At 42.2% G+C, this 27,360-nt stretch overlaps 2 protein-coding genes across 3 annotated transcripts in view; one reads left to right on the top strand and one right to left on the bottom strand.

Moving 5' to 3' along the window:
* Positions 1 to 17,784, top strand: part of adcyap1r1b (adenylate cyclase activating polypeptide 1b (pituitary) receptor type I) — a 23,922-nt gene extending 6,138 nt beyond the window's left edge. Inside the window, exons 2-14 of one of the 2 annotated variants that reach the window (XM_069152925.1) lie at positions 1,974 to 2,103; positions 5,383 to 5,479; positions 7,386 to 7,499; positions 8,468 to 8,571; positions 8,690 to 8,787; positions 9,963 to 10,095; positions 10,196 to 10,349; positions 10,489 to 10,549; positions 10,636 to 10,705; positions 10,808 to 10,899; positions 12,091 to 12,220; positions 12,310 to 12,351; positions 13,008 to 17,784. In XM_069152925.1, the coding sequence (XP_069009026.1) occupies positions 1,990 to 2,103; positions 5,383 to 5,479; positions 7,386 to 7,499; positions 8,468 to 8,571; positions 8,690 to 8,787; positions 9,963 to 10,095; positions 10,196 to 10,349; positions 10,489 to 10,549; positions 10,636 to 10,705; positions 10,808 to 10,899; positions 12,091 to 12,220; positions 12,310 to 12,351; positions 13,008 to 13,373 (1,575 nt within the window). In that variant the 5' untranslated portion in view covers positions 1,974 to 1,989 and the 3' untranslated portion in view covers positions 13,374 to 17,784. The remainder of the gene's footprint in view (positions 1 to 1,973; positions 2,104 to 5,382; positions 5,480 to 7,385; positions 7,500 to 8,467; positions 8,572 to 8,689; positions 8,788 to 9,962; positions 10,096 to 10,195; positions 10,350 to 10,488; positions 10,550 to 10,635; positions 10,706 to 10,807; positions 10,900 to 12,090; positions 12,221 to 12,309; positions 12,352 to 13,007) is intronic. The other variant, XM_069152926.1, reaches the window with a different exon arrangement.
* ghrhrb (growth hormone releasing hormone receptor b) overlaps positions 17,119 to 27,360 on the bottom strand; it is a 26,571-nt gene continuing 16,329 nt past the window's right edge. The window contains exons 5-13 of the mRNA XM_069152927.1: positions 27,139 to 27,236; positions 26,864 to 26,996; positions 25,882 to 26,035; positions 25,721 to 25,781; positions 24,745 to 24,814; positions 23,830 to 23,921; positions 23,606 to 23,735; positions 23,467 to 23,508; positions 17,119 to 22,470 (exon numbers count right to left, since the gene is read on the bottom strand). Of these exons, the coding sequence (XP_069009028.1) occupies positions 22,276 to 22,470; positions 23,467 to 23,508; positions 23,606 to 23,735; positions 23,830 to 23,921; positions 24,745 to 24,814; positions 25,721 to 25,781; positions 25,882 to 26,035; positions 26,864 to 26,996; positions 27,139 to 27,236 (975 nt within the window). The 3' untranslated portion in view covers positions 17,119 to 22,275. The remainder of the gene's footprint in view (positions 22,471 to 23,466; positions 23,509 to 23,605; positions 23,736 to 23,829; positions 23,922 to 24,744; positions 24,815 to 25,720; positions 25,782 to 25,881; positions 26,036 to 26,863; positions 26,997 to 27,138; positions 27,237 to 27,360) is intronic.

Below are 27,360 nucleotides of genomic sequence, written 5' to 3'. Positions count from 1 at the left end.
CCGAGATAACTGATGGACACATTTTATTCACTTTGGATTTGATGAGAGAAGTTGAATGGGAGTCTATGGAGCCGGAGGCTTTTTGGAGCCGACCTCTAGTGGCACTCGCTGGTATTGCAGCTTAAAGCACTTCTGGATCGGCCATATTTTGGCAGAAGCTACGAGCCCTTTTATATAAAGTTTCAATTTAACGTTGAGTGATGTTCAGTTACATTTAGAGATCAATCATAAACATAGTGGATGTCCTGAGAATTTCAACATCCAACTTTCACGAGTAGTTCTCGGTGTTCCTCCTCCTCGCTCCTCTGTGACATCGTACCATCAGTGTTTTGGAAATCCAGAATTGAATTGATGGTAGTTTTGTGCCCGAGCGCTCACAGTGAAAGCGTTTCTATAGAGGATCATCAGCAGCCATTATGGTGGCCTTGGCAGTGCTGCAGACTCCCATTCATGTTGTGTCTTGTTTTGTTACGTTTTCTGGTTGTGTTTTCGGTGTGTGTGCGTCCTTCTTTTACACAAGAATAATATGAATGAAGGTACTGTTTGTGTGTGGCTGTAATGCATTAATATTCACAGTGAAAGGACTCAAAAAACGACTTGTACGGAGACATAATTTCAAGTGAAATGTCAGCGTTAAGTGAAGGTTAAACGTTTGTCCTCATACAATAAAGAATATCTAATCTTAAGGGAGTCTATTTACAGTAGAGCAGACGAAGGAGCAGAAGGAGGTTCCAGGTCCACGTGGTCCACTTCAGATCCAAACTCAGCAGCTCTCTCAGCTGTTGCTCTTGACAACGGCGGGGGGAGGCGGCTCGCTGCTGGCAGGGTTGTGGTGGAGTAGGAACGCCGAGGTGCCAAGCTCTCCCCCCGTGGGACGAGGCCCGAGCGCTCTGTCCTGCCACTTGGCTCCGTTCGCGCAAAAAAAATAAAATAAAAAAACCCTCCAAGCCTGCAGCACCCGCACGGACTCGGACTCAGAATCAGCTTTGTTGATATGAATTTAAAAACATATATAAACTCAAATCATTTGATCGGAGGACAGGATCTTTCGTAATGATGTCCTACTCCAGCCGAGTGTTTGCTGTGTCAAAACACAGAAAACACTCCACCGACACGCTCGCCGTCGCTTCCCGTTACAAACCTCGCTATTTCAGCTTTTATCTCCTAATTTAACTTCACGTAATCTCTCTGCACTTCGTCCACCTTCAAATTAAAAGCTCTGTTTGAGTAGCTGTGCTGCTAAATCTCTCGCTAACGTCCACTTAACTTGGCGTTACCGCCGGTGAACCGCCAGCTCAGCAGTTTATTTTCTCTGCTCGGTGAGTGACGTGTTTAGTTACAACCCGTCCTCCTTATTAGTTATGATGCAGACAAAAAGCTACTAAGAGTACTTTTTGTTAAATATAAATTTGTAGAGGTTGAGACGGGTCATGTTGAGTTAACATTTTGACTGTTTCTCATGAACTTGTTTCGTGATTGTTCATCACTTTGTTTACTTTTTATGACAATTGGCAGTAATGTTGTCTCATCAAAGAGCTGAGCAACGACATCCACACAAGCTTTGATAAATGGATGGATAGTTGGATGGATGGATAGTTGGATGAATGGATGGATGGATGGATGGATGGATAGTTGGATGGATGGATAGTTGGATGAATGGATGGATAGATGGATGGATGGATGGATGGATAGTTGGATGGATGGATGGATAGTTGGATGGATGGATGGATGGATGGATGGATGGATAGTTGGATGGATGGATGGATGGATGGATGGAACATAACATAAAGGGGTTGTGGATCCAGAACTCAGCTTTAAGTTTATTTCAGACTTTCTAAACATTTTGATTGTTAAAAGTTCCCCGAGTGCTTCTCAGTTTTGGATTTGGTCCACAGAGACGTGTCCAGACACGTGAAGACAGCTGATGCAGTGAGGACGACGTCCTCCCTCTTACTGTCTCCGGTGTTTCTCAGATCCTGAGGTGAGCTGATGGCCGGCTGTGTTCGTCTCTGCTGCTGTCGGAAACTCCCGACTGAAGAATACAAAATGTCTGCTGCCAACATGAGCCTGCTGACCCTCACCCTCCTCTTCCTCTTGCCCTCGGTAAGTTTCTTTACTCTTTTTTTTTTTTTTTACTTCTTCTTCACTGTTACAAAAGTCAAGCCTCGAGTTCGGTATTTTGCTGATGTTGGAAACCAGAAGCGACCATATTTGGACGAACGAGCGGTGGATCCGAAGGCACTATGCCCCGCCCACCTACACCGAAAAACCTTGACTGCACCGCAGGCCTGTCAATCAAACAAGACACGCCCCCAAAAACGGGTGTTTTTGAATCATCATTCATCAACATCAACATGCAAAACCGACTCAGCAACACGTGGAGCTTCACCTGCATGAATTCGTCAAGCCGGGCTGGATTTTCATTCACTCGTATGGTCGTTGACTTCGTAGAAACCGTACGGAGCGTCCGCATCAATAATTCATTGATCGACGTGAGGCAGGAACAATGGATAAGCAAGCATCCGCATCATTTATTCATTGGTTTGTTCAGCGTTACTCCAGTCTGTGGGGAGAAACGAGGTCTTCGTCCTCTCCTCATTGAAAAGTTTTTTTTATTACTGCAGTTGAATGTGAGTCATCAAGTGTTGCCTGGGAGAACTGGGATGTGCGATGCAGCGTGGCGTCTCAGTGAGGGAACTTTCAGGTTCATCTGTCTGGAGTGAGATCTATGAAGCCTCCATAGTGGCCATAGGAAGTGACCATATTTGGATATTTCAGCGGTGGATCTGACCGATCTGATTGGAAACCTGACGATACTACGTCCCGCCCACCAATAGCTGTAACCTGACTGCACCACAGACCTGTCAATCAAACTGACACGCCCCCAAAAACAGGTCTTCTTGAATCTTCTTTTCTAATGAATGAGGGATTATTTTCAGATGGACCTCCAGAAAACTAATAAGAAGGAGTGACTTTAGCTAACAACACCGAGATAACTGATGGACACATTTTATTCACTTTGGATTTGATGAGAGAAGTTGAATGGGAGTCTATGGAGCCGGAGGCTTTTTGGAGCCGACCTCTAGTGGCACTCGCTGGTATTGCAGGTTAAGGTCACTTACGTAATAATAGAATTATGTTTGAATTTATTGAAAACCAGCTCCTGGTTTTACAGACAAAACAATTTGTAGAAAGTGCTTTTGTTTCATATCTTTTTAAACATAAATTTCTCAGTCAGGATATCTACAAAATAAATGATTAATTACAAACCTGCCTTCAAGACTCTCAGAGGTGGTGATTGTAGTTCATTATATTTTATTTGTATACTGCAGTTCATTTGATTTCTACTCGACTCTAAAACCAGTTAATTAAGACTCGCATTTGCGCGTGAAACTTAAGTCTCGGTATATCGACGTATGGAAACGAAGCACGATCAAGTGCAGTTGAGCAGCTGCGCTCCCGTTTTTGAACGCCCCCCCCCACCACCAGCCATGTGATCGTTTAGCAGTCATTACACAGCTGCACACACTCCTACACACAGCCGTGTAGCGTGAAGCCGGTCGTGCTGGGCGTACACCGTTTGCCCTAATTAGATATAGCGACAGTGATTCGGGGCCGACAAGTATGATATAATTAGTCACAGGATGTTACACGGCCGAGAAAAAAAATACAAAAAGTAAATTAAGACTTTCGGAGACTCGCGCGGTGTGTTTGGCTTTTTCCGGACACCTCATCATTTTAACGACCGCGCCGCCGCCGAGTTCAGGCCAGATGCACCTCGTCTGAATCAGAATGATGTTCGCCGGCGGAGTTCAACGCCACGGAGAGACGTCGTTATTAGTGCCAAGTGAGAACTCAGAGGTCAGACGGGTGCAACGGTCTAAAATATTCATCATTTTAACTCTGGAGACTGAATCTCATCTCAAATTCAATAGTATACCCAACCGAAATAATAATAAGAAAGACTAAAATTATATGATTTATCAACGCACGTAGGTTTTATTAACATTTATCCACCACCCTTAATGTTTCTTTAACACCTCCACAGATTATACCTCATCTTTTCATGACCTGATGTTAATTTCAGCGACTTGAGGTTTGATCAGGCACATGAACTGAAAACATCTGAATAGATGTGCAACAAGTTTTTAATAAAGTGCTTTTACTTTATGAAAACAGAAAAAAAGAACCAGTTTTCTTTTTATATTCTGAGACAAACTGATTCAACCAGAAAGAAACTTAAAAAGTTGTGTGATTTTAACCAGTTCAAACTGTATATGAAGCGAGCAGATAAAAAAACACGTACTGCTTTAACAAACGGAAAAAACAACATAATTACGATTTTCTGAGATCCACATCTTATAATAATACTGAGGCTGAAGTTGCAGCCCACAGTGTGACTGACTGTTTCCATGCCAATGGTACACTTCCTGTTTTCTTGTAAAAGTGTACATCCGTAAACATGAGCAAAAACTTTTTACGCAACATTTTTCAAAATCTTTTGTTAAAACAACAACAAAAACCCCGCTATGATACAAATTTCCATCTTACAGCTAGCTTATAAAGGAAATCAGGTAACGTCATAATGATCTGTCTGCTAACCGCCAATAAACATCAGGAGAAGAACACGTCGCTAATAGAGATGCCAATCTCACGACTGTATTTACAGTCTGCGGCTTTTATTGAAGCAAAACCGCGAAGTCGTTGGTTCAAAAACCAAAACAGAGCCGAAAGGAGCTAAAGCGCTCTGAAGACTGATGTTTGTCATTTTCATCACGGAGGTAAAAACAACAACAACAACAACAACAACAACAGGACAAACTGGTGTCTACGATGTAACTCATAAAGCTGCGACGTGGCGTCTCCCAGACCTCCGTCGCCCCGTCCCCGGGGGGCCGTGCACCAGCCCGGCTTAGAGCAGCTCTCAGCGGGGGGGCTGTAATCGAAAGGCGTCTCTGGACTCGACCTGAACGTCTGGAAGTCGTAGATCCGGGATCTTTGGCGGTCGTCCCGAATCTCTCGAAGCCACCGGAGAGCACAAGTGCAAACTAGTTGTGCGTTTCCTAACAGATGGGAGCGACGCCTGGCACGGTCCGGTGTGAGAAGTGCGCGTCTGAAAGCTTTCCCCTGCCTCGTTTCCCAGAGAATAATGGCCCCCTCCACCCGGTCAGTTAGCTCGGGGGGGAGAGTGCCAGCAGCCCTGAAATGATTTGTTTAATTGGTTGAGTGTTTAAATGGATCCCAGAGTGGAGAGCTCTCCCACACTGTGGCGTGAACCGCATGCAGCGGCTAATGAAGCAGCCTGTTTCTATTCCAACTTCCTCTCTTCATCTGCCCGAGTCTTTCTTTCTAATCTGTGCTTTGTCGGGTTTTTTCTTCCAGGTTTTGAGCCAACAGGTGCCCACGAACTGTGTGATCAAGCGGGAGCAGGAGAAATGCCTGGAAATGATGGCCTTCGAATATTTCAGTCCAGAATTTGGTAGGTTTTTGTGAGCGTGTGCCATCACAGTCTTTGCTAGTTCAGAGCGGTTTGAAAGCAGGAAGTGACCATATTTGGATGAGCTGGGGGGGAGGAGCCAGTGTTGGATCTGACTGATCTGATTGGAAACCTGACGATACTACGTCCCGCCCACCGATAGCTGTAACCTGACTGCACCACAGGCCTGTCAATCAAACAGACACGGCCCCAAAACCAGGTCTTCTTGAATCTTCTTTTCTAATGAATGAGGGATTATTTTCAGATGGACCTCCAGAAAACTAATAAGAAGGAGTGACTTTAGCTAACAACACCGAGAGAACTGATGGACACATTTTATTCACTTTGGATTTGATGAGAGAAGTTGAATGGGAGTCTATGGAGCCGGAGGCTTTTTGGAGCCGACCTCTAGTGGCACTCGCTGGTATTGCAGCTGAAGACACTTCTGGATCGGAACTATTTTTCAGACCTGAAGCTACGAACTCTTTTATATATAGACTATGTGGTGAACCCATGTTGGATGTTTGTGGTCATCCAAACAGGGCCTCCCTACTCAGACGATCAGATATTAAACCCATCTTGAACGTCCACCCCCCTCCCCTTCATGCTAACCAATGTTTTTGTAACAGCTTTAAACGAGAGCTAATGATCAACAATCTTCAGAGTCTCTCACACTAATAAACTGGAGATAATTCTACAAACTGCGGTCGACGCTGACCTGTTTTTCTGCACCGAGAGATAATTAGAAAGACTAAACAGTTTGCCTCTGTGCTCGTTTTGCAGCATAAAAGAACAAAAAAAATAAATAAATAAAACTGAGCAGAAGAAATTACTGCTGATGTTTCTCTCTGCGCCTCCGTGTCTGGAAGCGATGGGCGAGAAGGCTACGGTTGTCAGTGGTTGATGAGTGAGTGACAGGCGTCTCTCTGGCTGATTAGATGACGGATGAAGGGAAGATCAGACCGAGAGACGCTTTGTGCCAGTCCTCCCTCTCGACCTCGTTATAAAGACTAAAACGGAGCTGCGGGAGGTGAAACAGCTGCTAACGCACATCAGAAAATAATAATAAAACAGAAAGTTAAAGGAAACAGAGGCCATTTGAATGTTAAAATTCAAATGGAAGAAAAGCATTGCGGCAAACTATTTATAGCTTTTATTTTGAAAAAACTAAAACATTCAATGGCGTCTAAATGACACTAAACTGAGCCGTTACGGTTAACAAAGGTCCTGGTTTTTAAGAACAGCTTGTATTATTATTATTTTTTTATTTATGAGACAAGAAACCTGAAAAGTGACACGTAGACTCCTCAACCAGCTCGGCAAAACCGGGAGGCCCAGAGCAAGCTCACGTCAGCAACGTATTTGACGTAGCAACAAAAACTCAACTACACCCGATGACAACGTAAATAAACTGTAGAAACTCAAAATTCAACACCTGAATTATTCACTGAGACAAAAACAAACAAGAAAAGGGAGAACAACTGGACTTTATATCAACATCTAGTACTAGTTCAAAGGTTTAGGTCACCTCTGATCCCTCCCAGCATCGTCATGGTTACTACTCAGGTGTGAGAAACAGTGGTGAATGTACTGACTATAGTTTTAAGTTTAAGGGAGGAGCGTTAAACTGACCTTCAATATTCTGTCATTAAAGAAAAGAGTTTAATCTAAACTAGATACACTAAAAAAAACCAAGCGGGAGCTGTAATGGTGAATTTCTGTGGCCCCCTGCTGGACAAACTCGGAAACTGCAACGTCCCTAATACGTGTCAATGAGAGCACATCAGTATATTTTATTGATCTGTTTTATTATTGGCGATAAACACAATTTGTGATTGTTTTTAGACTGAAACTCTGTTTGTCTTTCCATTGTTTATTGTTGTTGTTGTTATTGTTGTTGTGTCCTCAGACTGCCCGTGGTTTTGGGACAATCTGACGTGTTGGCAGCCGGCCAGGATCGGCGAGGTGGTCGAGGTCAACTGTCCCGAACTCTTCTCTCAGTTCTTGAGTGAGGAAGACTTCGGTCAGTTTGCAGTGACACATTCCTCATTAACTCTGAATCCTCGTCATATTATTGGATGTTTGAAGGCTCCCTATTTGTTTTTGGACCGTCCTGACTTCACAGGACGTTTTCAGGGTCAAGTTTTGGTACTTTTTGGGGGGATGGAGTTCAGTTGAAACTCGAGGGACAGTTTTCGTCCTCACAAATATGTCCAAGGAAGGACATCTATCCACCTGCTTAAACAACACCTACAATAACACAGTTTACAGGAAATATGCCTGTGTGGGTGTTTATTTTTCTTCAGAGCGGAAACAATTCACAACGATGCATCACGATCATTTCCTTTCACCGGACTCATTAATGGATCCTCGAAGGGGATTTCCAGTTATGAAGGAGTGGAAAAATACATGCTTTTATTTGTTTCCAGAAGCTTCAAGGTTTTAAAAACCAAATTACACATAAATTACATTTTAAAGTTACTGTGGGTCTTTGGAAACAAAAATATAAAACATAAAGTTTTACATTTGAATGCAGAGACCAAAGTTTAATTCTAAAAAGAGAAATATATACTAGTCATCAAAAAACACTCCTATGTAATCATCGTATGGAAATACTGATGAGTTAGAAGGAGCTGATGCTGTCGGACGGTGAGGGAGAGGATTTTAACGATATTAAAGCCACTGGAGGTGAAATATGTACGTTAAGGAGCACTATTTTACAATATTATACGGCATTACATCTTAAGGTAGCCGAGCAGGAGCCGAGTCAGCGTTTACCTGCTCGTATCTTAAACTGTAGTTCAGAAGGAAAATAAAAAGTCGCCACCACCCCGACGATTGATTATAACGTAAATATACAGCAAACACAAGGTTTCTTTTAACACGTCTTTGGTAATAATAATCACCATCAGAAAGGTCGGCCTCTCTTCCTGATTTTAATAATAAGTCAGAAATCAAATAATCAAATAATAAAGTGTCGTGTGTCCTCAGAGTTGGGGAAGGTGAGTCGTAACTGCACCGAGTACGGCTGGTCGGAGACGTTCCCCCACTACATCGACGCCTGCCTGTACGAGGAGGGAAACAACACCAACCTGGTGAGTCTCACGGATTTAAGACTTTTTTTTTAAAAATTTTTTAAATTGGATGTTTTTCTACATCAGTTGCTGTTTGTTTTTTTAAATTTTTTATTGTGCCGGTGTTTTCCCGTTTCAGGACCTGTATTACGTGTCGGTGAAGGCTCTGTACACGGTGGGCTACAGCACCTCTCTGGTGTCCCTCACCACCGCCATGGTCATCCTGTGCAGGTTCAGGTGAGACCAGATCAAATCGGGGGCCAACTTTCATTTCATGAGTTTTAAAAATTCAAAATTTAACAAAAACAAAACACTGCTGAAAAAAAAAAAAAAAAAAAAAAAAAAAAAGGCAAAACAAATAAATTAACAAAATGGAGCATTGAAAAGGATCAATTGATATTCAATCAAATAGTTTAAGGTGACCCTGCCACGTTTTAGAGAAGCCAGGGTTGCTATGGTAACGTCAGTATCACAGTTTGATGGTTTATTCTTTTTATTATTGCGACTGAAAATCTGAGATTTGAACGGAGAGAAACTGAATCTTCAATAAAAAATTTGGATATCTGAAAAAAACGAACGTGAGGTTGCCAAGGACGGATATCCACTTTCTGAAGTGTTGAACCATTTTATAAAACAGCAACACACACACACACACACACACACACACACACACACACACACACACACACACACACACACACACACACGTCAATAAAATATTTAAAAGTGATATAAAGTTTATAACGGCTGCAACAACAAGTTTACTTCCTTCCCCACTCTTGTCAGATTCAACTACTTTTTTTTTTTCCATTTTCAAAATTTTTAAATCGACGCTTTGTCCATTCATAAATTAATTTTATGGACTCGTGTCGCACTTTTTAAATCTCATTTACGGTAACACGTATGACCGGGGTCAAAGGTCACGTGACAAAATATGATAAATTCCACGTAGGACGGATGGAAAACAAAAGTCAGCAAATTATTTTTTTCTAAACGAACATAAGTAACGTACGCGCCGATTTATCTCCATGTTACTTACGTTAGATTACCTACTTTAAAACTGTCGCTGCTTGCAAAATGGAAGTCGTGAGCTTGTGTTTGCGACACGAGAAGTCGTGTTCAACGTACACTTGACTTTTCAAAATCGGGAAAAAAAAACAAACAAACAAAAACACCGTTGCTAGGCAACGGCACCGTGGACGGCGTCCAGAGGCGCGCAGAGAATGTAATCCAGGAAACGCGAAAGTCACAGAGGGGAAGAGATGAGGCCGGCGGGAAGACGTTACGCTGTTTTCTAAGTTACGAAGAAAAAAACCTCGACGTGACTAAAGTTAGTCCCGTCCTCGAGGAGGGACAAACGTTTGATCGGAAATAAAAAAGTTCGTCCGTCATCTTCTGGTTTTCCGCCGCAGGAAGCTGCACTGCACGAGGAACTTCATCCACATGAACCTGTTCGTGTCCTTCATGCTGAGAGCCATTTCTGTCTTCATCAAAGACGGCGTGCTGTACGCCAAAGAGGACAGCGAGCACTGCTTCATACACACCGTGAGTATATATATATATATATATATATAAACTCTGGTTTCCTTGGAGATGTTTTTATAAACACGACCCCTAACTGTTTTCCTCCGTGTCGTCCTGAAAGCTGGAGTGTCGAGCGGTGATGATCTTCTTCCACTACTGCGTCCTCTCCAACTACTTCTGGCTCTTCATCGAGGGCTTGTACCTGTTCACGCTGCTGGTGGAGACCTTCTTCCCCGAGAGGAGGTACTTCTACTGGTACATCATCATCGGCTGGGGTGAGACGTCTCACACACACACACACACACACACACACACACACACACACACACACACACACACACACACACACACACACACACACACAGGTTTGAAACGCGCCGTTGTTTTCCATCCTGGTCCTTCTGTCTCCGACAGGAACGCCGACGGTGTGCGTGACCATCTGGGCGGTGCTGAGGCTGCACTTCGACGATAAAGGGTCGGTTATATATTTAATAAAGAAACGAGGTTAATGAGCAGATGTTGACGTCTTCCTGCTGAACCCTCTTGCTGTCTTTCTCTCAGGTGCTGGGACATTAATGACAACGCTGCCATCTGGTGGGTGATAAAGGGACCGGTCCTGGCTTCCATCATGGTAAAACAAACAACAACAACCTGGGTCATAAAAAAAAAAAAAATTCTTTCATCGAAGATATTTTTCTTTTAATTTACTTTTTTTTTCCTTCTCTCCTTTCAGATCAACTTCGTGCTCTTCATCGGCATCATCATCATCCTCGTCCAGAAGTTACAGTCCCCAGATATCGGTGGAAATGAGTCCAGTATTTACCTGTAAGTCCGACTTCTTAGTTTTCTGCTGCTTGTATGAACTTTAAAAACAACTTTAAATTCCTTGTATGTTTTTTCTGATTAATGCTCAACTAATTTATGTGGTTACACATTACTCAATAAATATATACTTACTACTTTAGAATTTAATATAATTAGAGTCCTTGAATGTCATATAACAGTTAAAAAAATAACTAATTCGATTTATTCAAGGACTCCTACTGGTTGAGTATGAATTTAAAGTATTTTAGTTGAGTATTTCTATTTTATGCTCCGCACAGATAAATATTATTTTTTATTGTGGGTAAAAAAAACAACATTTCCAGATGTTTTATAACCACGCAGAGGAGAGGCTGTTGTTGTTGTTGTTGTTTTGGCACACAATAAATTTAATGAAGACTATTTGATGTGCACCCGTCTTTGTTGTGCGCAAAATAATTTTCCTCATCTTGTAAAATATAAAATATAAAATCTTGGATTTGGTTGCAGAGCTGATAAACGGCTCTTCTTCAGGAGGTTTTGTGTCCGAATGTCCGTGACTGTGTCGTTGGTGCTCTCGTTGGTCTTGTTGGAAACGTACCTGACAAGCTGGAGGAAAACAAACAGTTTGTACTCACAGTTTTCTTTGGAGACTCCGACATCTTGCTGGCAGCCATGTTTTTGTTTTTCTTACAACTCCTCCGTCCGTGGGTGGAGGCTGCGGTGGAGAAGCCCGTGGTGGCGCTCTGAACGTGTGCAGCCGCAAAGCTGGCCAACCATACAGTCTGAAGCACCCTGTCCACAATGTCATTCAAAGAGGTTTTTTAACCTTTCCTTTTGACTTTCTTCTTCTGCTGAGTTTTTACCAGCGGTGGACAGACTGTGAACCCGGAGCCACACAGCGCCCCCTTCATCTCCGGAGTGTGAACTACAGATTAAAATCCGACCCCATTATTCAAAATCTCTCATAAACTCTGATCATTATCGTCTCTGAAAGGCTGCCTGGTGCTGCTGTGGCTGAAACGGACGCAGCATCAGATCATGTGTTGTTTCAAGGTTGTTGTTGCTTTTTTATTGACTGATTTTACAGTTCAGAAGCACTTTTCTTGCGATGAAAATGACTACAAATGTGCACACAAACCTCACGATTAATGGTGATTAATGGTGATTAATGGTGATTAATGGTGTGTATACGTGGTGGTGTTTTTTTTGCAGGAGGCTGGCCCGCTCCACCCTGCTGCTGATTCCTCTGTTCGGGATCCACTACACCGTGTTCGCCTTCTCCCCCGAGAACGTCAGCAAGAGGGAGCGTCTGGTGTTCGAGCTCGGCCTCGGGTCCTTCCAGGTGACCGACAGGAAACAGAAACCACCTCCGCGCAGCCGACATTTAGAGGTCATAACGACCCTTCATTAAAACCCTCTGTGTCTCCTCAGGGCTTCGTGGTGGCCGTCCTCTACTGCTTCCTGAACGGAGAGGTAAATCTCCTTTAAAAAACAAATATTCACACTTTCACACATATCTTCTTATTTCCTCCCCGAAGCGCGACGTAGAAAAAAACAGGACAGAAAAGCGTCACCGAAACACAACAGTTACACACGAGAGATGAGATTGTAAATAACGCTCATTATTTTTGGTTTTAAAATAAAGAATGATTTATTTTGCTGCTTTAACCCTCGTCTGCAGCGCCCCCTGCTGCGTGGATGTTACGCCTGGCAGTCGGTGAGGCCTAATTTATAATAAAAACCTTTTTCGTAACACAATAAAAAGGCTGGTTAGTAAAAAAAAAAACAAGAAAACTGTGAGACAATCGAAAATAATTCTCACTTCGTATATTTTTACAAACAAAATTTCTGCTGATACATTCATTGAGTGTCGTCTTCAGTTTAAAAGGTTCGGCGGCTGTAGAAAAGATTAAAAGCACACTTTAAGTATCTCATTAACATTTCTCCCTTTTTCACTTCATAATGCTGCAAGTTTTCTTCATGTTTTTCTTACGGCAGGAAACGTGACACTTTTTTTTTTTTTTTTCTGTCGACACAAAATCCCGTGAAATGATATTTTCCAGTTGTGAACCCAGAAACAGTGAGCTGGTGTCTTTCCAGCGAGGTCCATTAATAATGACCGTGTGAAGTATGTCCCTCAAGGTGCAATCGGAGATCAAGAGGAAATGGCGCAGCTGGACGGTGAACCGGTACTTTGCTGTGGACCTGAAGCACCGGCATCCTTCGCTGGCGAGCAGCGGGGTGAACGGCGGCACGCAGCTGTCCATCCTCAGCAAGAGCAGCTCGCAGATCCGCATGTCCAGCCTGCAGGCGGAGACGCCGGCCACCTGAGCGCCGGGGACGGGGACGACGGGGACGCCGCCGCCGGGGACGCTGCCGCGCCCGCCCTCCTCCCGATGACCAGCCTCACCGACCCGTTCCTCAACCCGTACCCCGACGACATCGTCATGGAAACCCAGCTGAACTCCAGCGACCCCAAACAGCCTCTCGTCTGAACCCCCTTCGTCCCCCCCCCCCCCCTCCCCGAGGTGCAGCTGGAAACTTCCCCCGAGACGTCGTCATGCCGACGTGGATGAATATTTCTGTCTGTATATATGTCGTGTTCGTGCTCCAAGTCGGGACCGGCTCTCCGTGTCCGGGTCGTTCCAGTCGGACTCTCTTTAAAACATCTGAGCTGCTCGAAAGAGGTTCGACAGAAAACACGGGGCCGATGTAAATACTTTTAAAAACATTTTAAACAAGAAGATTTGTTTTCTCCGAATTGTCGTAAAAAACAAAACAAAAAAACCCCACGTGAAACGTCTTCTGTAGGTTTCGGAGAAACTCGGGACTTGTTATATTTTGAAGACTTGTTGCAGGTTTCCACGGAGACTCGAACGGAGACACGGTTGTGTTGCATTATGGGACGTGTCGTGTTGCATTATGGGACGCGTCGTGTTGCATTATGGGACGCGTCGTGTCGATCGGTTTTTGGGGGATTGAGGATATTTCTGCCTCTGCTGCTTCAATTTTGACCATTTAAAATAAAAAGGATCTGTCTCACGTGGGTCCCGTCAAACATCACACAGCCGGAGGAACTCTTGAAGACCAACTGGACAAAATACCTTAACTGAGTCGGTTACGGGCGACTTCCGCCATCACATCAAATTTGAAAGAAGATGGATGTTTTTCTGTCTTGTATCGGTGTTATTAATGGAGGTAGGAACCCCCGGAGCGGCTCATTTCAGTAGCATCATCCCGCGGCGCTCCACGTCCCAACAGCGACTCGCTTTCTGTTTTCTATCCAGGAATCTTCGTTTTCTGCTTCCTGTGCAAACCGATGGATTTTTAAACAAGGCGACGGATGTTGAAGACGGCCGGGACGAAGGACGGGAAATGTCGCGACAGCTGGGAAAAACGTGGAAAAGCAGAATTTTAATTAGAGGGATTTATTTTCTACAGTTGTGATGAAATGATGTTAGAAAACAAAAACACACGACAACGTTTGACTCGGAGGTTTTTCCACCCGAATACGACCACAGACACGAATCTCCTTTTAAGAATCTCACCGGAGACGTGTTGTTGTTGTTGTTGTTGTTGTTGTTGTTTTTTAAACAGCCGTTCGTACAGAAAATGTCAACGAACTTACGACCGGAGCGCCGCGAGTTCAACTCGCTTTGCATGAAATTTGCATTTCTTATCCGTATAATTTCTCTTTTTATTGGACTTTTTCTTTTGAATTCTTTGGTCAGAAGTCTGTTTTTAATCGGACGTGGATGAATTTTCTCTTCAACGACCTCCTGCAGGAACGTTTCACAACGCCGTGCCGGTCGACGTGAAGCTGCACGCCGGCGTTTTGGAAGATCACATTTTACGATTTGTTTCTGAAAAATCTGTTAATAATCTCGGTTTGTTTAAACACACTTGAGACGGACGCTTCTTCCAGAGAGGGTTTTTATTTAATTACATTTTTTTAAAACTCGGCGGGTTAATTTCTCTCTTTCCAAAGACGAATGATTCGACTCCTCGCTGAGTATTTGAAGGCTGACTCAGCTTTGCAACTGATGTCGCTGCAGATTTTTCCTTTTGGTCCAAACTCAACTGTCCTCCGAACGTCCGACTCGACTTTGTGTCTCCAAAAGTGCCTTTAAAGCACAAAACAAGTAGTTTGACTTCTGTTGATGAAAAATGAAACTGCAAAGTAAAGAAAACAAAGGGTCTAACAAAGTGCTTTTAAGATGCTTAAGACAAAATCAGTGTTTTAAACCTGGAGGCCTTCGAAGTACTTTAATGAATCTTTTAACGATGAGCAGAACATACGACCGAATAAAGCAGCGCTACGATATATATTGACTTCATACATACAGGAAGTCAATGTACGCTACACTACGTCACATGTACACAGTAATACATATGTTCTAGTTCCTTGTTTTACAGGCATTGTTTATTTCTCTACAGCAAAAAAAAAAAAAAAAAAAAAAGGGAAATTACTGGACTGGAAAAGAGAATTTTTTTTCTTTAAGATGTTTTTAAATTTCTAAAAGTCATTTAAATTTGACACAATTTGCTAATAATGTCTTTAAAAGACAAACTGGAGCTGTAACTCCAAACCAGTGAATTCTCTGATAAGCATGAGATATATTTGCTTTGTTTCTTGAATACATGTTATTTATGAGAAAAAGCACATCTCAGTTCAGCTTTTTACTGTGGATGAGTTATTCTTCATATCAGCTGTTTGAAGTCACAATAAACCTCTTTCTGGTGATTTTCAGGTAAAAAAAAGACGTCTCGAAAACTGACAGAATTTCTTCAAATGATAATTATTCAAGAATTGATGACATTTCCAATTATTATCAACCGACTAAAAACTATTTTAAAAATATTTATTCATGTTTTCAGTTGCAGGTTTTAATTTTTGTGACAGTTTTGTCAGTTTAAGGACTCCATATTTCACATCTGGATTTTAAAAACAAGGTCATGAGTCCAAACTGAAACCAACAAAAGCAAAATATTGTCATTTAATCATGTCGACATTTTTACATTTAAATTGAATGGTTTTCTACTTTTAGAACAATTCATCTCTCCAGATGATGATTTACAGTAAATGCTTTTACAGTCCTTATTTTATTATATTGTATCATCATATCAAACAACAGCCATGTGTTTGGGTTAAAAACTGAGATAAATATGGCTGAAAGGTTTTTAGACGTCCAGGTTACATATAAGGCTTATTCGTCACGTTGTGAAAATACAGTTTGCTAGAATTAACGTTACAAAGGCCGTTTTTACTTTTTCAGTCGAATCACAGGAACTTTAAGTTGGTTTAAAATAATTAATTATCTTAAAAAAAGAAAAAAAAAATCCATCAAAGATGAAAAATTATTTTTCTATATTTTTTAAATAACTTTTAGTGACCAAAAGATTAAATAATCATTCTCCATGTTTTAATGTTAAAGTAAAATCGTCACCGAAATTGCGTGGAAGAAAAGTTTATGTGCAACTTTGATGTCTAAAAAAAAAAATGTTCAGCCGTTAGGTTATGAAGCGTCTTTTGGATCCTGCAAACATCCAAATCATCCTAAATCCTGGGAGTCCAGACCACTCAAGGGCAAAAGCGAAAGGAACGAAGGGCTGACCAGAAACTGTACTGTTGCTGTGCTGTGTATGTATTCAGTCAGACCTGCGATAATACCAGTGCAGATCCAACAGCAGCCATAAGGGGGCACTGTTTCATCGGCGGTGAGGCGGGGGTGGGGGTGGGGTGAAAGGGCTGGACAATCACTACTGCTGCTCTAGTTCACGTCATCAAAACAACAACATTAAAACAATACCAACGAGGCTTTTTGTTTTGTTTAGTTTTGTCCCGATCACGTATTTATGAATCATTCTGCGTCGGTGTTGATATGGGAGCTGGAGCCTTATATTGCCAGTACTATGTTGATGTCAGACAAAAGACGTTGCTCTTTATTATAAGAATAAATATTCATTTCAACCTGTTGGTTTTGTTTTTTTTTTTTAACTATGAAGTAGTTAGTGGAAGTGTTTCAGAGGTCTGTAGCCGACCCCTTTGTGTGACTAAATAAACTTGCAAGTTTAAATGTGCAAAGACAGAAACAAGCTGCCAACGTCTTGTAAATGGAGTTCTCTGTGGTTCGAAGTGAATAGCTGTCATTTAAAAAAAACTTTGTGCCGTGATTGTTCTCCTATTTTGTTTATATTATTGTTATAATTTTTTTAAATGGTGATCGTGTTTGCTAAAAGTTTAAACGCCTCCTGTGATGCCTCTGTACTCTCTTAACAGGCTGATGCATGTGTGTTAAATCGGTTTTTTTTTTTTTTTTAATCTCATTTGACCAGCAGATGAAATTGAGGTTTCGAGGCTCTCAGGCCATTAAAGGGAATCCGAGTCCATGTTTTTAAAACCCACTGGTAATGGGCGGATGAGGCCATTATAATTACGGGGTTTCAACTGTGAACGATTTCTCAAAACCGTCAAATACTTTTCCTTTGAATGTTAAACCGTCTGCAGACATGAGGAAAAGTACAATTAAAAAACAACAACTGCTGCACTTTCTTTTCTTTTTTCTTTTTTTACTGCACAGCATGACAAGATAATTTATTTCCTAAATGTCATTTCCTTTCTTGACGGTGGTTTGTCTTTATTGAACTGCTTCGTTGTGCTTGATTTCCTGTTTGAAACTGTTAAAGGTGAAAAAAAATAAATAAACAGGGCTCGGCAGTTTGTGTACTGATGGCTGAATGTAAAAGTAACTTCAAGCACTCTGCTGTGAGCTCGTCTGCTTATATGAGCTCTTCTTTTTGATCTCTTTAACTGTTTTTTGGGGTTTTTTTCCCTTTGGTGTGCACATTAGAAGTTTTTTTTTTTGTACATTATGGAAGTATCGATAATAAATGTTTTTAACTTGTTGGGTCAATGTTGTTTGTTAAATGCTGTGTTGTACCTCAAAGGATGTGGTTGGCGTCATTCTGTTTTTACATTTTTTTTTTTTTTTTTATTGTCAACAAAGTCACATGAAAAGACCAAATCAACCATTTCTGAATCCCGTCTGTGGCACACGGTCTCATTTGTTACTCTGTAAATGTACATCTTTAAAAAATAGCTCACATATCAACCAAATGAACTGTGAATATTTGGAGTATGGATACGTTGCACGGTAAATGTTTACATCCTACCGGGCGAAAGACTTCGAGTTAAGTTTGAAATGATTGGACGAGCTTTAACCAATCAGTGCGCGCCACTGCTGCGAGTACATTTAGAAAGAAACGCTCGACTTCAACACATCGACTGGATATAAAAGAGTTCGTAGCTTCAGGTCTGTAAAATGGTTCTGATCCAGAAGTGTCTTCAGCTGCAATACCAGCGAGTGCCACTAGAGGTCGGCTCCAAAAAGCCTCCGGCTCCATAGACTCCCATTCAACTTCTCTCATCAAATACGAAGTCAATAATTTTTTTTCACAAGTTATCTCGGTGTTGTTCGCTGAAGTCCATCTAAAATGAAACTTTTGCTTATGTTTACAGGTTTTTTTGTAATTACATTTTCAGCAAGAACCGATGGGATTAAAGCCGAGTGCCACAGGACAGGAATATAGAAAATATCGAGAAACGTTGTTGACAATAAAAATAAAAAATGAAAGCACTAGCATCGTCCTTAACCGTCATCCCCCGTCTCCCAAATAAACAAACACCAAACCAGAAACTGATGCTCTTGTAGTAAACCGGAAACCTGGAAGAAAAACATTCACATCACACTCAGAAAAAGAGAACTAACACTTTTTCATTGTTCACACTGGAAAACTCGTAAAGAATCTTTTGCGAAAAGCTTTCTTTAAACAAAAAAAACCCAACAACATTACACCTTAACACCCGGTTAGCCTTCGCTTCCTCGCAGCACATTTTTTAAATACGAGTACAATGTTTGTATCTTGAATCCGACACAACACAGAAGCACATCCGTTATGCTGCTCTGCAAAAAAGCATGTTTTTTGTTGTTGTTTTTTTTCTATCACAATCTTTAGTTAAGCAGATTATGAAGGCAAAACTTCCTGTTGGTTCAGTCCACCTGGAGGAAGGCACTGTGGCGTCCAAAGATGACGAATCCTGATTTCCTTTCCATCGGACGATACGGTACAAATATACATCTGCATGTCAAGTACCGTATTTGCTAAATGCCGGTCACGTCAACGCGCAGAGGAAAAGTACCGGCTCCAAGAGGAGATCCACAGAAGAGGAGATCCAGAGAAGAGGAGATCCAGAGAAGAGGAGATCCACAGAAGAGGAGATCCACAGGAGAGGAGATCCACAGAAGAGGAGATCCACAGAAGAGGAGATCCAGAGAAGAGGAGATCCAGAGAAGAGGAGATCCACAGAAGAGGAGATCCACAGGAGAGGAGATCCAGAGAAGAGGAGATCCAGAGAAGAGGAGATCCACAGGAGAGGAGATCCAGAGAAGAGGAGATCCACAGAAGAGGAGATCCAGAGAAGAGGAGATCCACAGGAGAGGAGATCCACAGAAGAGGAGATCCAGAGAAGAGGAGATCCAGAGAAGAGGAGATCCACAGAAGAGGAGATCCACAGGAGAGGAGATCCAGAGAAGAGGAGATCCAGAGAAGAGGAGATCCACAGGAGAGGAGATCCAGAGAAGAGGAGATCCACAGAAGAGGAGATCCAGAGAAGAGGAGATCCACAGGAGAGGAGATCCACAGAAGAGGAGATCCAGAGAAGAGGAGATCCAGAGAAGAGGAGATCCACAGAAGAGGAGATCCACAGGAGAGGAGATCCAGAGAAGAGGAGATCCAGAGAAGAGGAGATCCACAGGAGAGGAGATCCACAGAAGAGGAGATCCAGAGAAGAGGAGATCCACAGAAGAGGAGATCCACAGGAGAGGAGATCCAGAGAAGAGGAGATCCACAGAAGAGGAGATCCAGAGAAGAGGAGATCCAGAGAAGAGGAGATCCACAGGAGAGGAGATCCACAGAAGAGGAGATCCACAGAAGAGGAGATCCACAGGAGAGGAGATCCAGAGAAGAGGAGATCCACAGAAGAGGAGATCCAGAAGCAGCTCATTCGGTCTCTAACATTCTACAAACCGTTGCTAACGAATAGGAACACGTACAGGAACGTTTTCTTCCACATTTTGCGATATTACAGCATATAACAGTGAAACATGTACGATACAAAATCAATGTTCAAACAAATCTTTCTATCAACAACGTATAATCTTTACACTTTGTATTTTTACAGTAACAAGGCCATTTACAGCCCAATCGGACGCCAAAATGTCGGGTAGCTACGTTGGTCCGCGGAGAAAAACGTCGTAGTTTTCACTATAATTTTAAGGACTAACTAATATTGCGTAATACCTGGGTTCCAGCGTCCGGAGGTGGACGTAAGGTACGTTGGATAGATTGAAACGCAGGACTCAACGTGGTTTTTTATCTTAAGTCACGTAAATAAACGTACGTAGCGAACGTAACTTAGCTTCCGTACGTGACGCTCCTGACTTAAGCGACGTACTTATTTGGTCCCCGACACGTGACCACGTGGTTTTTGGCGCCGAAACCTGGAGGCTGCAGGACCACGAGCGTTAAACGACGTTAACACGATGCCTTTCTCACGTATGTCCTACGTCTGTTTCTGAGCTCCGGTTGTGCACGTACTCAGACATTAACGCAAAACGTAAGCGAGGTGAATGATGACCGGGCGGCGGTGTGACAGTTACTCTGGTGCGCCCTCTAGTGGAGCCCTCCCGTATCAAACCGAGTATGTGAGGGATCAAGTTGACCACGCAAATGTTTGTCAACACGTAGCGTGGACGCAGGCTGATGAGAAAAAAAAAAAGGTCCACATTTTTTCTGGCTTCTCTTCAAACTGAGGATCCGTTCTGGTGAACCTACGACCTCTCGCTCCGCGGACCCACGTAGCCTTTTACACATTTTGCCGCGAGACCGGGTTTGTACGAAATCAGCTCGACGAACCGTAATGTTGTCATAAAATACACGTAAACTCTAGTTCAGGTCTATTTACATTCACACAAAGACACAAAAAAACAAAAACAATAATCCAACAAATAAATAAGCTTTTACAGTCTGGTGCTCCAGATGTGCAACATGTTGCATGCGTGTTGGTGGCAACATGGCCGTGGTCCTCCAAATAAAGAACGTTTTATTTTTAGAAACCTGTCTGGAGTCAGTCACAGAAATATTAACACGAACGGATGACAGCGATCTACTGCATGATGTTTATAAAAAATAAATAGGTATCTGAAACTGAGGAGCAGTAAGACCTTTTGAAGTGTTTGTTCTTTTCTTTTCTTTTTCTTAATACTGTGACGTCATGTGACATCACGTCATGTGACATCACGTCATGTGACATCACATCATTCTGCTGCTGCTTTAAGTGCAAATTTGGAAACCTGGCGGATGAAACGTGTCTGTAAACTCACTTCAGTGACTTTCTATCGACGGCGTGTGAAGAATAAATGCTTTGCAACTTCTGCCAAGACGTACCGAAGGGTTTCACATGAATATCTTCGTCTGTGGTTTCAAGAGATATTTGATGTCAGTCTGAATTTCTGCGCCATATTAAGGACGCCACTTTCAGAGGGAACCGATCGGACACGTTCGGACACGTTCGCTCAAATTTCTCCAGAATTGACGGCCGTCTTTGTTTGAACTCCAGAAGGTGAAGGGCTGGACAGCTTTGAGCAAAACCTGAACGGAGAGCTGAAGGAAACTGGAAACCGAAGGACTCCAGAATGAAGAAAACCTCCTTCGACACCATACCGACATTTGCGACAACGGCAAAAAAACAACAACAGCATTTCCCGGGAAACGAAGGGCGGCGTTTTAACGTAGCAGAATAAACAGAAGTTAAAGACCTAAAGGAATTTAAAAAAGATTAGAACTGGAGCGTTAAAGAAAAACATATTTAGAAGAAAGAGTTACCGAAGTTTTATAGATACGTACGGAACCGCGTTAGAACGACACCGACGTGTTTGTATTTGTTTTCCGAGCTCACGAAGCTCTCCGGGAAACTTCGGACTCAACTCGACACGCACCAAAGAAAAGCTCCACAACTACTAGAAGAAAAAGAGCTTTTGTGCTCTCAAACAACAAAGATTAAAGATCTGAAATCTTTCTGCCGACTCTTATAATCGATGTCGCCAACGTTTAATGTGCGTAAGATGTGTTGAATTATTAAGTTAAACTGACTTATTTACACTCGTTCTGCAAAAAAACAACAAAAAAAGCTCGTACGGTCCAAAACTGAAGAGGAACCTTCAACATTCGACAATCAGGCTGTTGTGGTTTGGTCTCCACGTCCGGCCGCCTGGTGGTCGGCACCGCCGGGTGGTCGGCACCTCGGCACCGCCGGGTCGGGTCGGCACCGCCGGGGTCTCAGACCGTGGACACGTTGTTGCGCGTGAGGACGTGCGTCTCCGAGCCCGGCCGGTCCTTCGGGCTGGATTTGTCCAGGACGGATATCTGAGTGACGGTGCTGCTCTCCGTGAAGAAGGTACGCCGTCGTTTACTGTAGCTCAGGTAACTCTGAGTCTGCCACTTCCAGAACCGCTTCTTCAGCTCAGCCTGCACCTGGAAAGAAATAAAGAAATAAAGAAATAAAGAAATAAAACCACAACACGGGAAACAAGTACTCAAAGACGCCAGCTCGAATTTTAGTTTAGTTTTTTTTCTAGAAAAGACGTTTGGGTGTCAACACTGAGCTTTTCACTTGTAACGAAATGCAGGAAACACAATATTGTGATGATAAGACGAGGCCCTCGGAGCATCAACATTTTTCTCAGATGTATTAATAAATAAAGAAAAGAAAATATATGACTAAAATTGTATTATCTTAACTTATTATCCATCAAAAAAGGAACTTCCATGGCCTCCACTATTTAACATTTGTATTCTCACTGACATTTCCTTCACTCTTTTTTTCTCCTATTTGGGTGGAACAAAATACACCAACTATTCATTTTAAAATAAACAGTAAATCCTCCTTAATCACAAATCAAATCAACCAGAAGACGTGAAATCACCGGCGCTGGAAACTCAAAATGTTAAAAAAAAATTGTTCCCAAGATCTTCTTACAAACGTTAAAGCATTTGTGCAGCGTTTTTAAAGCACATTATCCTGCTATAAAATTAGTCATTTTGGGAACATTAAAAATGACTTGAAATAAATTCAAGATTTTGGGGAATGATGATCTGACACTTGAGGAATGTAGTATTTGTGTAGTATTTGTGTCGTATTTGTGTCATATTTGTGTCATATTTGTGTCGTATTTGTGTCATATTTGTGTAGTATTTGTCATATTTGTGTAGTATTTGTGTCGTATTTGTGTCGTATTTGTGTCGTATTTGTGTCATATTTGTGTCATATTTGTGTAGTATTTGTGTCATATTTGTGTAGTATTTGTGTAGTATTTGTCATATTTGTGTAGTATTTGTGTCATATTTGTGTCATATTTGTGTAGTATTTGTCATATTTGTGTAGTATTTGTGTCATATTTGTGTAGTATTTGTCATATTTGTGTAGTATTTGTGTCATATTTGTGTAGTATTTGTGTAGTATTTGCTTACCTCCCCGTTCAGGAAGCAGTAGAGCAGAGCGACTCCGAATCCCTTCAAAGCACAACGACATTACATAAACCTGTTACATATTAAACTCCATTTATGTTTTTATTTTTGTTGTTCTTTAAGGTTCGGGCCGGAGTTTCACCTGGAAGGATCCCAGGCCGAGCTCGATGAAGAGTCGGGCCTCGGCTCCCGTGTTCTCCGGCAGGAAGGCGAACACCATGTAGTGCATCCCGAACAGAGGGATGAGCAGCAGCGTGGATTTGGCCAGTCTCCTGCAACACACGCCAACACGCCAACACATACATGTGTTTTTTTATTTTATTTATTAGTGCCGTATCACGGAAGAGGATATTTATTCTGTCTCACTTGAAGTGACTGGTGTCGTTCCCACCGACACCCGGAGACCTGAGCTTCTGGACCAGGATACGCATCACGTTGATGAAGATGAAGAAGTTCACCTGCACGAAACAAACAGACGTCAAGCGCCTCGTTATTTATTCTGCAGACATTTTTTCTTGCTGAAATTTTGTTTTGTTAACATTTTAAACTGAATACAGATAGATGGATGGATAGTTGCAAAAATAATATATAATATAATTATATAAGTATTTCACACCTGAAAAGAAGAATTAATGCTTTAATACATGAATGTTTCCACCCTGAGTATTTATTTTTACAAGCGTGTATTTCTGCCGCACATAAATTCACAACTTTTAAACATTGTGGATTATAAAGCAAACAAAACCTTTCGTCTCCGCAACATGCTTTTTTCTTTTCTTTTCTTTTTTTAAATGGTGGATGATCTAAAAAATAATAATCTTGCAGCGACGTCGCTGCACTGTTGATTTGGGAGGTCATGACAGCAGGTGTGTAGGAGGTGTGCAGCTTATTATTTCTTCACCCAGACTGACAATAAAAATACCAATAAAAAAAATAAAATGAATTAAACCCAAAAACGATGCAACAACTACGTTTCGAAAGTACGAAGTCGCCGGCCCAAATCAAATTCTCGAGGAAGAGCGGAGACATAAAATGAAGTGTTCAACGAGGAGGATAATGGCGGCTGTAATCAGCCTCTCCGTGAAACAAACGAAAGCACATCAGCGGGGAAACCAGGAAACGCTCTGATTAAGTCGTTTCCGTGCAGGAAATGAATCAACTTCCCCCCCCGACTTGTTATTGTCGCTCATAAATGTGAACACGATGCCGAGTCTCCAATAAGCTGCAGGACAGATCCAAGATTGAGGACTTTTATTTTCTCCACTTTAACGTGGTACTCACCAGCAGCGACGCGGTTATTGGAGCTTTTATGATCCACCAGATGAAGGCCACGTCGGTGTCGTCCCAGCACCTGAGACGCACAACACGTGTTCATGAAATAAACAAGACAAGTCCCGGGTCGCCAATATCGTCCGAGACGGACGGCGGGCTCAAAGTCGGACCGCCGAGAACGTCGTCAGAAATGAAAGAAAAGAAATGCACTCGTAGCTGGAGCGTAATAAACAGAACAGGATAGAAGAAGATCAATGAATCTTGGTTTTCGGGAAGCTTCTTATTCCCCCAAAGAATACATCACGTAATATATTATTTTCAATTTCATAGGAACATTTGGTTTTTCTTTTCCCATCGATATCGTTTTAAAGGAAAATGTTTTGACTTTGAAATATTACGTTTTCTTGGAGAAAGTCAAATTCAGGCTACAGCTAGCCAGCAGGTTAGCTTAGTTTAGCACAAAGACTGGAAACGGGGGGAAACAACTAGCCTGAAGCTAACAGCTGCAATTTGCTGCCATGGGCCGGACTACTTCCTGAACAGGATCAATAACTAGTTTGGCAACACACGAGAGGAGTTACACTTCAATATATCTACATGTACATTTCAAAAAAATGTTTCCTGTAATAATGTATTCAATAAAAATTGTAGGATATTTACCATCAGTTAAACATTTACATCAGTTTATATCACTTTTCCCATTTTGCAGTTTATTTACCATAAAATAAACCCCATCATTTACATAAAACCCTCTGAAATATGAACTAATGCCTAAAGGTTGTTTTTGATCAGTGCGGTTCTCAACGGGCAAAACAATGGAGCATAAATTCATATTTAAGTTGTGTAAAACCTAAAAGTTTGACTGTTTTGGGGCCTAAAAAGAGGAAACAAACCAGAGTAGACGTGTTTTTGATGCCAGATATTGTGGCGGTTGGATGCACAAAAATTCTGAGGTTTCCTCTTTTGTTATTTGACATTTTCTCACCCTTTGTTGTCGTAGAAGTTCCGGGTGAGAATCCAGGCGGTTATGATCGTCGTCGGGAGACCTGGAGGACACAAACAGAGGTGACCCCGCTCGTAAGGTGGACGGTCGAAGAGGACGCTCGTAACGAGAGACGGAGGAAGAGGAGAACGTGTGGAACCCACCCCAGCCGATGAGGATGTACCACCAGAAGTATTTCTTCTGGAAGACGAAGGTGAGGGCGAGCAGCGTCTGCAGGTACATGCCCTCCACCAGCAGCCAGAAGTAGTTGGCCAGGATGCTGAACTGGAAGAAGGCCACGGCGGATTTACAGGACGCCTGCGGGACGAACGAACAAGAGTAGTCATGGTAACAGCCTCTCCTCATCCACCTGTGGGTCACTAGGAGGTTAAATATTGATAGGATAAGGTAAGAAGCCATTAAATGCAGAAATTCTTTGCTTGTCACCGAGCGGCGAGCAGCAAGTTACGCCTTGCTGGTTCGGAGCGGTTTGGAAGCGCCACGCCCAGCTGAGTGCACCACAGGCCTGTCAATCAAACAGACACGCCCCCCCCCCCAAAACACATCCGGTTTGGTCTCATAATTAACGTGCAATTAATTAGTAGATTTACTGGGTATTTTGATCGCTATTGTATTTCGACGGTTTATTCTCACCTGGCTTTTTTTTTACTCAAAAAATGTTGTTTTTGGTGTTTTTTTTGGAGCCTGTGCTCCATCACAGGCTTAATTCATCCGCTGCCGACCGCCTCACGTCTCCTCTAAATGATGTGCTGATGCCGGTTCCTCCCGGACACATAAGAGGGACTCTCACCTTCACTCGAGGCAGGAAAACAGGAAGAGAAACACTCCATGCTCTCAACAGCATCTCAACTGATAAAAAGCTCTTCATATCCAGAAAACAAAACGTGCTTATTATCTATCAGCTCCGGTTTAAAGCAGTTGATATATATTTTTTCTGCAACTACATCTTATTTTTATTTTATTTTTTTTACCTTTTTTTATATGTCTGTATGCAGGACATTAAGTAGTGTGACTTATTTATTTCATTTGTGGTTTCCTACAGCTGTTGTTTCTGAAATAAAGGATTTGAGTCCTTCAGCGGTAAATATCGACCCGTTGATGGATCTGAAGGGTTTGCACGCTCACCGTGGACATGAAGCAGTGGTCCAAGTTTTCGTCTGAAAAAAGGACGCCGTCTTTGATGAAGACGGCGCTCGCTCTCAGGATGAAGGAGAAGAAGAGGTTGATGTGAATGTAGTTCCTGGTGCAGTGAAACTTCCTGCAGAAGCAGAGAGAGAAAAGACTTTAACTGAAAGGATTTTTTTTTTCTTTGTCTTCATTTAAACTTGTCCGGGAAAAATATTCATTCATAATTGTCCCCTCGGTTGTTGTTTTTTTTTTAGAGAAACCTTCAGCGTTACCTGAAGACGGTGAAGACAAAAATAGCGGATATGAGAGAGATGAGGGAGGTCGCGTAGCCGGCGGTGTACACCTGTTTGAAGTTGGAGAAATATGCTGTCTGAAATACAAAAAAAAAAAAAAAGACGAAAGAGAAACATTCATCAACTGAGGAAATAAACGCACCTCCAGAAACTCTTTGTGCTTATGAACTATTTAGATGGAAGGAATGGATTGAAACCTCT

The sequence above is a fragment of the Embiotoca jacksoni genome, unplaced genomic scaffold (assembly GCF_022577435.1).
Source record: "Embiotoca jacksoni isolate LCO1_2020_lvr unplaced genomic scaffold, fEmbJac1.0.p SCAF_19, whole genome shotgun sequence".
Lineage (NCBI taxonomy): Eukaryota > Metazoa > Chordata > Actinopteri > Embiotocidae > Embiotoca > Embiotoca jacksoni.
Note: the sequence above shows the minus strand (reverse complement) of the source record. Positions and strands in the feature narration are given on the sequence as shown.